Below are 13,622 nucleotides of genomic sequence, written 5' to 3' on the forward strand. Positions count from 1 at the left end.
CCCTACCCTGTCTGTTCTGGCCACAGCTGGAGGTGGACCTGCTGAAAGCAGAGAACGACCGGCTGAAGGTCGCCCCGGGCCCCTCGTCAGGCGCCCCCCCAGGGCAGGCCCCTGGGTCATCCGCATTGTCATCACCTCGCCGCTCGCTGGGCCTCGCTCTCACCCACTCCTTCAGCCCAAGTCTCACAGACACAGGTACCTATCTGGGAGAAGAGGAGCAGAGGGTTTGGTCCACCGCCACACCATTCCACGTGCTCCGGTGGCATCTTCCCTGGGCCAGGGAGGTGACAGTGCCTAAACCCAGTGGACGCCAGTATCATGGGACACGAAGCGTTGTTATGTTCCTTCGGCCCCGACTGCTGTCCCGTCTGGGGCTTCTGTTGCTTCTCTGCGACACATAAAGAATTATTTGGGAAGGACAGCGACGGGGTAGGAAAGCCTGTGGGTGCCCTAAAGCCAACAGCCCTTGTCCCCGCCTGCAGACCTGTCGCCCATGGATGGCATCAGCTCCGGTGGCCCCAAGGAGGAGGTCACCCTTCGCGTGGTGGTGCGGCTGCCCCCCCAGCACATCATCAGAGGGGTAAGGACCTGCGGGAGGGCCGGCGGCACTCACTCGGACGCAGGCCACCCGCCCTGAGCGCCCCCAGAGCAGCGCCAGCTCCTGGGCGCCGTGTGCCCGCGGGTTCACAGGCTCCCCTTTGGCCTCACAGGACCTGAAGCAGCAGGAGTTCTTTCTGGGCTGCAGCAAGGTCAGTGGGAAGGTGGACTGGAAGATGCTGGATGAAGCTGTTTTCCAGGTGTTCAAGGTACGGGGCCCCGTGTTCGCACAGGGGCAGCCCCTCCTCCACAGCTGCTCCCGTGCAGACACCAGGATCGTGGGAACCTGCCCCCCCTCCCGGACAGCTGCCGAGGCGGGAAAACGCGCTCCTTCCTGTCCGTCCGCTTGCTCCCCTCTCGGGCTTGGCCGTGTGTGTGTGTCTCCCTGGTGTCCCTCACCACCTCTCCACTCCCTGCTCTCCTGTCAGGACTACATTTCTAAGATGGACCCAGCGTCAACCCTGGGCCTTAGCACCGACTCCATCCACGGCTACAGCATCAGCCACGTGAGACGCGTGCTGGATGCAGAGCCCCCTGAGATGCCTCCCTGCCGCCGAGGTGTCAATAACGTGTTGGTCTCCCTCAAAGGTCAGCTTCTGTCTTCTGGGGTGAAGGGACAGGGGGGCGGGGTCTGTCAGAGAACCCCCAGGGATCCATGCAGCAGCTAAGAGAACCTCCACCGTTAATAGCTGGCGGGCCATCCTCACAGGCTCCCACCCGGATGCAAAGTGTCCTTTAAGTGTTACATTGTTGCAGATGCACACAACCACTATGATGGCAACATGACAGTCATTATTCCCTAAATGATACAGTGTAACTGTTTACACAGCATTTACATTGTATCAGGTATTGCAAGTATCTAGAGATGAGTTCAAGTCCAGAGAGAGGGTGTGCACAGGTTACATGCAGATACTCTGCCATTTACGTAAGGGGCATGGACTGCCTCGGATTTCGGTATCCCCAGGAACCAGACCCCCACAGAGAACGAGGATGACCGTAAAATGAGACATAAAAGGATAAGACCCTCGTGACTTCTGTTCCCAGGGACATAGTTGGTCACAGGGAAATTTCTGCCCAGCCCACCCACGCACCCGTAGCTCACCGCCTATCCCTCAGGTTAGGGGAGTCCTGTGGACCCTGGGCACGTGGCTCTGAGTTTTTTGGCGGGCTCCTGGTGGAAGAAGGAAACGCCCTCAGGGTCCCTTGTCATCCTCAGGGCCCCGCCGACACTCACACTCTCTGGGGCTGGGGTGCAGGTCTAAAGGAGAAGTGTGTGGACAGCCTGGTGTTCGAGACGCTGATCCCCAAGCCCATGATGCAACACTACATCAGCCTCCTGCTCAAGCACCGGCGCCTGGTCCTCTCGGGCCCCAGCGGCACCGGCAAGACCTACCTGACCAACCGGCTGGCGGAGTACCTGGTGGAGCGCTCCGGCCGCGAGGTCACCGAGGGCATCGTCAGCACCTTCAACATGCACCAGCAGTCTTGCAAGGTGGCTGCCTCCCGGGACCCCTGCCCGGCTGTTCCAGGGCCTCGGCCCGGCCCCTCCCAGCCTCCTGTTCTTCTTCCTCTCCCTCTGCCTTAATCTTCCTCCCTCTCCTCTCTCCCCATCGCATCCCCCTCTCCACTCTTCTCTCTAGACTCTGGCCCTGCCCTCTCCGTCCAGTGCCTTTCCCCGCACCTGATCGTCGTCTAAACCACACTGTTTTCACAACCACCTCACTCTCTGCCAACCCCGTCCCCTCATTTTTCTCCCCGTTAACTTTCTTTTCAGTTTTACTCTCTGACTTTGGGCTTTCTGGGAAGAAGCACTCCGAATTAAGTGTCGCATACTGTGTGGTCCCCTGCTGCCTCTGAGCAGCACACCCTAACACAGTGGGGTTGGTTCACGTGTTGGTTTTCCCAGATGGTGAGGCAGGTCCACTGAGAGAGTTCATGGTACCAGCCCAAAGAAGGTCCCTTTAGGGAACAGTGTTCCCCACCTGGGGGAGGGAGGCTTAGGGACCACTGCTCGAGAGGGTAGCTTTAGAACCCTTGGGACCACTGTTTGGGAGGGTGCTTCTACAGTCGGGTGTCCAAGCGCATCCAACGGAGACCAGAGGCCCCAGGGAAATCCCTTCTGGCCCAGGCTGACCATGTGCCCACGACTGCTGAGTGCTGATCTCCTGCCATTTTTATTTCAGGATCTGCAGCTGTACCTCTCCAACCTGGCCAACCAGATCGACCGGGAGACGGGAATCGGGGATGTGCCCCTGGTGATCCTGCTGGACGACCTGAGTGAGGCCGGCTCCATCAGCGAGCTGGTCAACGGGGCCCTCACCTGCAAGTACCACAAATGGTGAGCAGGCTTGTCACGGCGGGAAGAGGGTGAGGCCGGTCCCGTCCGTCAGGTGTGTGTGGCAGAACGCAAGCGTTACGACGTTACGACGTGCCTCAGTAAAGGCTTATCCTCTTTCTGCCCACAGCCCCTATATCATAGGCACCACCAACCAGCCTGTGAAGATGACACCCAACCACGGCTTGCACTTGAGCTTCAGGTGAGAACCACGGCCCTGGGTGAAACTTCCGAGGGTCTATAAACAGTTGCGTGCCCGGATCTGGCCCGTCAGCAGTAGATAGTGGCAAAGAACCAGCCAGAGCCTTCTGGGCTGGAAAGGGAGGGGTCAGCAGAGCTCAGACGCAGCTGGAACTCCAGTTCTCTGCCCGCACGCCCCTCGGTCTGGTCAGTGAGGTCAGTGAGGCCTGATCTGAAGAGAGTCCCTGGTTTGAGAACCAGCTCTGCCCGCCCAGGGCTGCTGCCCTGAGTTCAGCTGAGCCCACTGTGACTTGAGAGGAAAGCCAGCAGGCCTCTGTGGGAGGCAGGCAGGAGGAGGAACGGTCCCCGACGACATCCCCTGGCCACCCTGACCCCACTTCCATCCACGGTGGCAGGATGCTCACCTTCTCCAACAACGTGGAGCCAGCCAACGGCTTCCTGGTGCGCTACCTGAGGCGGAAGCTGGTGGAGTCAGACAGCGACGTCAATGCAAACAGGGAAGAGCTGCTGCGGGTGCTTGACTGGGTGCCCAAGCTCTGGTACCACCTGCACACCTTCCTGGAGAAGCACAGCACCTCGGACTTCCTCATAGGTACCGGCCAGCCCGTCCCGCTCGGCCATCTGTGGGCACCTCCTTCCCTCTGGGTGCAGACTTAGAGCCACTCAGTGACCCCACAGCATTCCCAGCGCCGTCAGCACCACGACACAGGCAAACCTCGAGCTCAGGAAGCGAGCCCCTCCCTCGGGTGTCCCAGTTAGTGGAAAAGGGGATGGAGCACTGGGGGGCGTCAGCCGGCCCCCACCCCGCACCTCACTCCCCCTTGCGAAGTGGGGGACGGCGCCGCCGTCTGCAGCTCTCCCAGGCTTGCCGCACCTGAATGTCCCTGACCCCGTGGTTATCGGAGCCCTGTGCCTGCTGGAGGGAGCTGCAGAAGCCCCTCTCAGCCGCCTTCACGGCCTCCGCCCTCCCGCAGGCCCCTGCTTCTTCCTGTCCTGTCCCATCGGCATTGAGGACTTCCGGACCTGGTTCATCGACCTGTGGAACAATTCCATCATCCCGTACCTGCAGGAAGGCGCCAAGGACGGGATCAAGGTGAGCCGCCCTGCGGGCGCGGTCCCCACGGCCAGGCTGGCCCTCCTCAGTGTTGCACACGGGCTCCGGGGCCAGCTGGGTTCTCCCTCACGGCGCAGTGAGGAAAGCGCTGGGCAGACGAGGCTGCGTTGCTGCCTGCATCACCATTCAGCCGATGGCCTCCTGACCCCTGCCCCCGGGGCCAGGCATTCAGCTGGACTCGGACCACTGTAGGGATCAGAGCAAATAGAGACAGAAATGAGCTAAGAATGAAATCAACCCTGTCACAGCCTTAGCTGATGGCTAGTAGGGTGACACTTGGCTGAGCTACTTAACCTTCTTAATATCCTCACCTGAAAAAGGACATGATAGATTTTGCCTAAACCACCAGGTTGTTTTAAAGACACAAGAAATACGTGACAGGATTTTTAAATCTTAGACTAAGAGCTCTGTACAAAAGGAAGATGTATGTCATTTTTTAAAGCCACCTAGGTTTTGTCACCAGTAACTTGGGTGACCGGTCACATCCGTCCAGGCCATCAGGTCCAGGCGTGACGACTGGACCTGCTGGCCGTGCACCGTCCGTGAAAGTGACTGGTGGTTGTGACAGGTGCCTCCTGATGGTGTTATCTTGTCAGGCTGATGCCAGAAGTCACTGTCTCATTTCATTTTGATTGTGAACAGTTTTCCAACTTAAAAGCATTTTTGTACAGATAACATCTGTTTTCAACAAAGTCAAAACAATTTTTAAAGGTATTATTGCCAAAAAGGAAGAATCTCCTACTTGAAGAGTAAAATTGTGGGGTCCTAAGATTTGTACGTGTTAAGTTTTAACACAAAATGGTTTTATCTGTTTACATCAACGTTTTTCCCCTGTTAGAAAGTGGGGGGAAATTCCATGGGTTCAGAGCCTCAGGGTGTACACCTGAGGCAGCACGGCCGCCACCAGGAAGCTACCTGAGCAAGCCACTGGCCTGGGTGCCTCTCCCGTAACCCACGTCTCCTCGTCTCCAGGTACACGGACAGAAAGCCGCCTGGGAGGACCCAGTGGAGTGGGTCCGGGACACTCTTCCCTGGCCGTCGGCCCAACAGGACCAGTCAAAGCTGTACCACCTGCCGCCCCCCACCGTGGGCCCTCACAGCATCGCCTCACCCCCTGAGGACAGAACAGTCAAAGACTGCACCCCAAGTTCTCTGGACTCAGACCCTCTGGTGAGTGGGAGCCCTTGTCACATAGGAGTAAGAGAGTTGCAGAATTGGAAGTCTTCATGCCTCACGTGCCCTGATGGGGGTACCTGGACAGTATCAGGAAGGTTGAGACTGAAGAGGGGCTGGGGGGGACGACGGGGAGGCCCACGAGGGGCTCTGAGTGTCAGAATCCTGCGTCGTTCAGACCGTAGGCCTGGACCTGGCTTCAGCAAAGTGAGGATGCGTGCCAGCTGGACCCAGGGCATCCGGCAGACCCCAGGTGGGAATACCAGGCAGACAGGTAGAGCAGCAGAATACCTTAGCATGTGTCTCCCGCCACCTGTCCTATCGCCAGTGTCCTGACAGGGCTTCAGTCCCCCGGGTTTCACGGGCCCCTGCAGAAAGCAGGCAGACTCGAGTGACAAACCCGGGGAATAGGAGCAGTGCCCATAACCAAAAGAGGATGAGCACCTAAAATATACAAAATCCCCCAAACACTTCCAAACGGGAGAGTGAACAAAGGGTATGAACAGGCGTTTCACCACAGGGATGCAAATGGCCAGTAAGAACATTAAAAGATCCCTAACCTCTCCAGTAGTTGAGGAAAAACATATTAAAACGAGGAGATACCGGTTCGCTTTGGCCAAAATAGCGCATGTGGAAGCCGAGACTTCGGGGCCCTCACGCGTGACGCCGTCCTCAGGTTCCGTTAGCAGCGTCGGTGGAAAGCTGACATGCACAAATCCTGTCACCCTCAAGTTTTCCCTTTCAAGTAGGAAATTCTTCTGCTTTAGTCATTATACATTTTTATTTAAATGCGAACGTTGTTGAAAACAGATGTTATCTGTGTAAAAACGTGCAAGGCAGGTTGAATTAGAGGCTCAACCGGGCCCAGCTGACATGGAGGGTGGCTAGCGGCACCGGAAAGCGAGAGGGGAGGGTGACTGCACTGACGGGCTCCGGCGTGACGTGGGCAGTGGGTATGTGAGCCGGGGGGACACGGGCCCTGTTGTGGGCTGACGACCTCGTGGCACTTGGCACGGCCCTCCCGGCACTGGCTGGCACGCCCTGGCCTTCTGTTCTGTACCTGAGGGGGCACCTTGCCGGCACACGGGTCTTGTCCTGTCTGTCATCCCCCACACGTCGCAGCGTAGCCCGTGCGCAGCGCACGCTCCAGGCAGGGTAGCCGAGTTGAGGCAGCTCCTCCACCAACGACCTCTGTGCTCTGAGCTCACAAGCCCCCATCTGGAGTTTGTACGCTTCCCTGAACCCCAACCCGTACTGATCCATCTTTTCGCCCCTTTTTAGATGGCCATGCTGCTGAAACTTCAGGAAGCTGCCAATTACATCGAGTCTCCCGATCGAGAAACCATCCTGGACCCCAACCTCCAGGCAACGCTCTGAGGGCCCAGTAGTCACTGTCACCCCGACAGCAGCGCGCGGCGCCAGCTCTGTGGGCTCCTCCTCTCCCTGCTCCTCTTTGGGGGCCTGGCTCCCTGGCCCGGAGGTGACAGGAGGGAGGAGGAGGGGAGGACCAGGGCAGGGTCTCGGCGCTGCACCTCTGAGAACGTCCCAGTACGGACTGGTGGGGTGGCGTGTGGGGACGTATGTCCCCTAGACACGTGGACTGGCCTCCTGTCATGACTCTGGGAAGAAGATGATCCTGGGTCTTCCTCCTTGGTGTCTCGTCTCATTACAGACTCCTGGGCTTTCTGGGGAGGGGTTCGGAAGACATGAAAAGAACCTGCAGTGGTTCCTTCCCGAGACGTCCTGTGCGGGGAACCTGAGGGCAGTGCAGACCCTCCCCAGCCCCGTCACCACTGCCAACAACTCCTCCCCGAGATCTGGCTGGAGCCCAGAAAAAGCAGCATGTGGTTTAAAAAACGTTTGACTCAATCTGTAAATGATAAAAAAAAAATAAAAAAAAAGGAAGAAAAAAAAAAAACAGAGAAGATGAAGCTGGAGAGGGGAGCCAGGTGCCAAGACGGGGAGCGCCGCCGGCCCCCGGATGATGCAGGGACAGCTGCCAAGCCGAGAAGTCGCCAAACCCCAAAACAACGTCACAGCCTTCAGAGAACGCCGGCCAGATCGGTCTCTACCCCTAACTTAACGCACGAGCGTCAATAAACCCCTCTTTTTATTTTTCATTTTTGTTTTTTGTTTTGCTATTTTTTCCTCCCATTCGCCTATTTATTTTCCTTTTCTTTCTTTTCTTTTTCTTTTTTTTTTTTTTCCCATCTCCTCACACATTCATGAGATGCTTGGGCTGCTTTTCCAGGGGCTGGTTTGGCTTTTCCAAGTGGATTTTCTGTGGAGAATCTGACGCCATCCAGTTGGCACAGCTGGGCACCCTCCATGCTGCTACCTTTGGCATCTGTGGGGCTCGTACGGGACATGAAACATTGGTTCAGAAATAGTGGGAGAAGAGGGACTGTGACCGCCCTACGAGAAAGCACACATCCCGCCTGGGAGCTCAGCCGCCAGCCTCGTGGGGGGGGGTGTCGCCCCGTCTTGACAAGAGGGCTGCTCAGCTTCACCACGGACTAGAGGAAAATGGGGAAACGAGAAACGTTCTTAGTTCTGCCGCCTGTCGGCCCTCACGGCGCGGTTCTGGTGGCGGCCACTTTGCTTGGCTCCATTCCAACTCCTAGCGGGCCTTTACTACTGGTTTGTGGCAAGTGAAAATTCACATATAAGAGACCGGACATCCGTGTGGCATAGTCCCCATCAGAATATGAGGCTCTAGGCATGTGTTTGGTGGCAGAGATGTGCCTTCAGCAGGGATCTGCCTTCTGTAGAAGCCGCCCGGAGACCTGGTGGTCTGTCTTCCTTCATTCCACTAAGTAGCTCAAAAAAGACTTGGGCCCGTGCGTTCTCCACGTAGTAGGACATCCCCTTGTTATCTAGACCTTCAGGGTCAGCTGAGAAATGGAGCCAAAGCCTCCGGAGCCAGCTGGGGAGGCCTTTGGGGCTGAAGGCCTGGAATCCGGTAGGCTGGGCCTGGAGGACGGTGGGGTTCTTGCTTATCGGGGGGGCGTCTCCTTCCTGCCATTTCTGAACTGCCTGGGGAGGCTCATGTCCCATCCCGGACGCAGCACCTCGGGGTGTGACGAGCGGGCCCCGCGTTTGCTCTTCAGCTTCCTGAGTGGCACAAGACCTTGTCCAAGTCTACAGGCACGCTCACCAGGACCGCGCTCCCACCCACCCGGGGTGCAGGCGTCTGAGTCCTCACATCAGAATGTTTTCATTTAGGGCCAAACAATGATCTGGATTGTTCCCCGAGCAAGCTTCTGCCTCTGCCCAGGAATGCTGGGCCTTTACACCGGACGGAGGCCGTTACTGCAATGGCTGCTGTCCGTGTGCCGTGAAGATCTCCCACCCAAGTCAACGGTAAAATACGGTGGGAAGAGGCTGGCTGAGGATGGTGCTGACATCATTGCCTTAAGGTCCCTGCTGTGTGGAATGAGGCAGCCCCAGCGCCGAGAAAGGGAAGATGGCCGGGCCTCCTTCAAACCCAGGCCCCTTCCGAGCCCTGGCCCCATGGCAGGGCTCAGACTCTCAATGCCATCTTCACCCGGTAGTTGAGCCCTTAACTCTGCATTTTCTGGTGCTGCGCAGCCAGTGCCTTCTGTCATCGGTGTGACTGGCTACTTGACAAAAAGGAAAGGGGACAGCCCCTTCCTCCATTCCAACTGCCTCAGACCCCCAAAGGGATTCTTGTCCGCCTGGTAGCCATGGATACCACCGTGCATTTTACTTGGAGCTTCAGCGGGTTGATTTCTGGGGGCCTCTCTTGTTCCAGCTTCTCGTCTGTTCCTGGGATGCACCCCCTCCCTCTGCTCTCACTTGATCGCTGCATTTAGCCCAGGCCTCCAGGTGCTTTCCGCCAGGAAGCGCCCATCTCACGAGGTGGTGGTGCAGCAGCTCATCTTCCCCCTGGAGCCTGGGACCCTGTTTACAGTTGTGGGGCCAGTCATTTCACCGAGGAATCACGGTCATGTGGCAGCTGCCGAAGGTTGAGCCTCCTCATGGTGCTATAACCCCTTGGGTCGCTCATCCAGACATCTCTGCAACAAAACCTGAGCACCGCCCTAGATCGAACAAACAGCGAGAGCAAATCCACAGCGTTCTCCTACCCACACACCTGCTTCTGGGTGGAGACTACTGGGACCCCTCAAAAAAGAAAAACTGGGTCCCCTAGCTAAATGCTCCACACCTAGGCACCCTCAGGAGAATCCAGCCCGAGACTGGAGTTTGTGCTATCCCCTTGTTCTCCAGCACCCGACTCCATTCCTCACCAAAGTTGGCCAGCAGATGACTCGGTTCCACGCCCAGCGGCAACCCCGCGCGAGCCACAGCTCCAGGCGGTCCTCGGCAGCAGCCCTCTCATTTCCAGATGAAGAAGACCAACATTCTGTCCAGTGTATTTGTTTCTTGAACCTGCCTAGGCACTAACAATAAAATTCTCGGTCACGGAGGCTCCTCTGGGACCTCACGTCCGTGTGTCTGTGTGTGTGTGTGTGCGTGTGTCTCACAGAGCAGTTTGCTGTTTCCTGTCTCCCGAGGCTTCACAGAATATTTTTTTTAAAATCTATGCTTTGTGGCCCTCTGCGGTGCTCACCTGTCTCTGTGTGAATCCTTATGCTGACGTCTTTTTCAGGGAGTCTTAACCATCGGGAAGCCAGAGGCCGGCAGGTGAGAGGGTTTGCAAAGGAAGTCCTCATTGGTGGCCATGCTTTGGTCTGGAGTTCCCAACTTTCTGACCAATCTATCCACAAGGACTTGGCACAAAAGAATGATTTTCTTTTTGTTTCATTTCTCGCCTTCTGGCTTTCCTAGTTTGCAAGACTCCAAGTGGACCTAACATCGCTATCTTTTCCTCCTACAAGGCTCATACCATTCAGAGAGACACCCCCTTTCCGTGGCCTCAGGGGTAACTACTTCCTGTGGTGTATCCCACAACAGTAGGAAGGAGGCGGTGGTGGCCGCTCTTCCCGACGCCTCAGCACCTGGGACAGCACCATGGACAGAAGCCCTGCACATGGGGAGGTTTGCCTGGCCAAGTGGGACTTGGTCCTACAAGCCAGGATTACGGACAGACCTGCATGAGACATTAGGGTCCTTCCTTGTGTTTGGGAGAATTACTTGTTCTGTCCTAATCCCACATTTAATACTGGGTTCAAGTGCTGAATTAACTCAGATCACCAACTATTACTCCACCATTTTTTTTTCCTTCCTTCCTCCTGGGCCTCAGCTAAGCTGAAGCTAGTAAAGTAGACTCTACAAGCCAACCCCAGTGGTGGCATGAAATGTGCTTTTGCAGAGGGTTTACTAATGGAGTTGGTTATATGAAGAAATGTGGTCCACTCTTACGATGACTGACTACTGGCCAGTTCTGGCTTGTGGCCATTAGTAATAAAATGGTCTTAGGGACGGTACGTTCCCAACAGGCCAAAGCCTGAAGATGCTGCCCTTCCTAATGGAATCAGCTTTATATATATTCATGAGCCCTCCGTCAACCTGATCAGGGGCCTACGGGGCCACCCGCGTGGCTCTTCTCTCTGCCAGGGTCCATGTGTGTCCACTTGGCCTAGCCCTGGGGAAGAAGGAAGTAAACTGGAAGACGGTAGAGTTTCAAACTCAGGACACCAATCAAAATTTGGGAGCTACAGGGAGATGAGTGCAGTTGAAAATTAAACCTGTGTCTACTGGGCCCTCCCAGTTGGGTGGGTGTTTTGGCTATTTTTTGTAACAATCATGCCATGGAGAATTTCCTATGACAACAGCAGTCATGGGAGTAAGTGGCCCCTGGTTCCTTGATTCAACAACTCTCACTTAGAGCAATGGTTCTCTCCATGCGTTTCCAGACCAGCGGCAGCTGGGAACGTGTTAAAGCCGGAATTCTCATGGTAGCGCCCAGCAGTCGGCTCTCACAAACCCGCTGGGTAAGATGCACACTCCAGTTTGTGATTCACTGTTTTAGAGGGAAAGCCCAAGTATCAGAGTTCCCAGACTAAGGATCTTTAAGACCAAAAAGAAGAAGGTCCTAGATTATAATTCAGACTTTTATTTCAAAGTCACTGTCCTCGTGCTTGTTTTTATCTAGCACAGGAAGAAAGGGGGTGTGTGCTTTGGTGGGGAGGTGTTAAGGGAGTGTTAGCCTCTCCTCATAGAAGACCACTTTCAGAGAAAAATCTCGTGGCTCTGAAAATGGGACCCTGCCAAACCAAGGGGCTTCAGCAAAGGAAAACAGTGGGAGGGCTCTTCAGCTGGATCATTTGTGTCTACTCTGAGCCCTCTGATACAACAGCATGGGAAAGGTCAAAAAGTCCAATATGTGTTTCCATGACAACTTGCTCCCCGGCAACATCGCTCTCCCTTATCTGAGTTAGAAAGGGCACGAATGGGTCTGAGGACCTGACCATGGTCTCCTTCCCCAGGGCAGCTAACAAGTGAGGGCGCTGGGATCCCAGGATGGGCCCCTCTCGCCCTGCTCTGCTCCCCCAAGGGAGTCAGCACGATGAAGAGACGGTCCTGGGAACCTAAGTCCCTGGGCCCACCCTGTCCTTTCCTCACGGGGACTGGAATTCAGAACTACTCAGCCATGGCGACAAGATCTTTTAAAAGGGGAACTTTGCATCTTTCCAAACGCACAGACTCTGGCGGATGAGGCTGTTTACAGCTGGTTTGGGTTTAAGTTTGTTGGCTTTCCCTGTGAAAGCTTGTGGATAGAGGACAAACGCGCTCGCACTCAGCCTTTGGAGAAAGGACTGACGCCCGAGGAAGGCGGCGTAAAACCGTTGCACTCACATCACCCCCTGGGTCCCCAGAAGGCCGATGGTGGGTCCTTGGGTCATCTGTGGCTCTTACATTTCCCTGCCGTTTCTCTGAGACAGATTTCCCGTCATCAGGCAGGAGCCCCCACGTCCCCGCCAGTCCCAGCTGCTGCTGCCCAGTGGCCTCCCACTTCCGAATGCTTTTTATAACGGAACAATCTTTTAAAAAATGAATCCCAACCCCTGCTAGATTCCTCCCCCCACCCAGTCCTGTGTTAGGCGGCATTGTTTACGTGATGGAGTCTGTTTCTCAAATGCACGGCGGTCCTTGAGGAAGGTGGGCAGGAACTTTTGCAACACTTCTTAATTTATTGGGCAGGAAACCTCAAACCAGGTTATGTGTATGTCTGTGGATTTTTCTCATTTGACCCTCCTCTCTGTCACTCTACCCCCTTTTGTATCTAAGGTAGAGAAAGCAAACCTGAACCTGGAAAGCAGAGCAATGTATATAGTTGCGGTAACAATCATGACAGGCTGTCCCCCCAGTAATTCGTTTTAAATATCAAATTGGTTGAAAATCAAATCCATGCCAGGGCCTGCTGAAGAGCCCCCCTCTGGGCCCTCTGACCATCAGGCATGTCTCCTCCCAGCAAGACTCATCTGTTCCGATGCCATTTGCGTTTCAATAAAGTTATCTCCTGTGTTGTCCACCGGTTCTCTCTAGCTCACGTCTGGTTTCTGTCTCCGTTTATCTTGTGCCTCATTCCTTGACCTGGAAGGTGAGACTGCTTGTGGCCATCTTAACCCGGAGCTAAAACCCCCCCGGGGCCCGGGAATCTCTGATCCCTTTGGCTGCCGAGAGCGGGGCGGGGGGAGGGCGGTTCCTGCTTGCACACTGTTAACCTAACACTCCACCAGTACCCAAAACACCCAGACTGGAAGTCGGGGTTCTCAAGTCCCCCCGTCGACTGCCACACGTTTGGAAAATGTACCACCCTCTAGACTTCCCTAAGTGTTCTTGGGGTACAAGTGAACCTATGAGGAAAGAAGCTGCTCTAGTGGGGTTCAGCCTCTCTGGCCACTGAAGGGAGGGAAATAAATCCTCCCGTGGAGGTGCAGGGAAGCGCTCTTCCCCGTGAGAACGGCGGTGACAACCCAGTGCCCCTCTCACATGGCAGTGCCGCATGCGTAGAGCGCTTCTCAACAAACCGGGGAACCATTCTATCGGAAGAACCCTCAGATGGGGTGACTTAGCCCCTGAGGGCCCTCTCCCAGCGCCCAGCCTCAGAACCGGACTTGGCACCGCTAGCTGGTGCCCTGGAGGCCTCACCAATAACCCCCCAGGCTCTGCCTGCGCAGGGGCGTCTGTTCCCGAGCCGGTTCCCGGCACCAGCCCTGGAGTCCACAGTCCCTTTCTTGCACCCCTTCCATGGCCAGGTAGAATGTCTCGGGG

The 13,622-nt window shown here is 55.9% G+C and overlaps 1 protein-coding gene across 3 annotated transcripts in view; it reads left to right on the plus strand.

Annotated features, from left to right (window-relative positions):
- The window catches only part of NAV1 (neuron navigator 1), a 195,497-nt gene extending 182,613 nt beyond the window's left edge, over positions 1-12,884 (plus strand). For all 3 annotated transcript variants that reach the window (XM_019638044.1, XM_019638045.1, XM_019638046.1), the window contains 11 exons: positions 27-195; positions 483-580; positions 711-806; positions 1,026-1,185; positions 1,854-2,089; positions 2,781-2,935; positions 3,063-3,134; positions 3,529-3,725; positions 4,108-4,226; positions 5,220-5,417; positions 6,702-12,884. In XM_019638044.1, coding sequence (XP_019493589.1) covers positions 27-195; positions 483-580; positions 711-806; positions 1,026-1,185; positions 1,854-2,089; positions 2,781-2,935; positions 3,063-3,134; positions 3,529-3,725; positions 4,108-4,226; positions 5,220-5,417; positions 6,702-6,797 — 1,596 coding nt within the window. In that variant the 3' untranslated portion in view covers positions 6,798-12,884. The remainder of the gene's footprint in view (positions 1-26; positions 196-482; positions 581-710; positions 807-1,025; positions 1,186-1,853; positions 2,090-2,780; positions 2,936-3,062; positions 3,135-3,528; positions 3,726-4,107; positions 4,227-5,219; positions 5,418-6,701) is intronic.
- Positions 12,885-13,622: the final 738 nt, after the last annotated feature.

The sequence above is a fragment of the Hipposideros armiger genome, unplaced genomic scaffold, assembly GCF_001890085.2.
Source record: "Hipposideros armiger isolate ML-2016 unplaced genomic scaffold, ASM189008v1 scaffold_37, whole genome shotgun sequence".
Taxonomy (NCBI): Eukaryota; Metazoa; Chordata; class Mammalia; order Chiroptera; family Hipposideridae; genus Hipposideros; species Hipposideros armiger.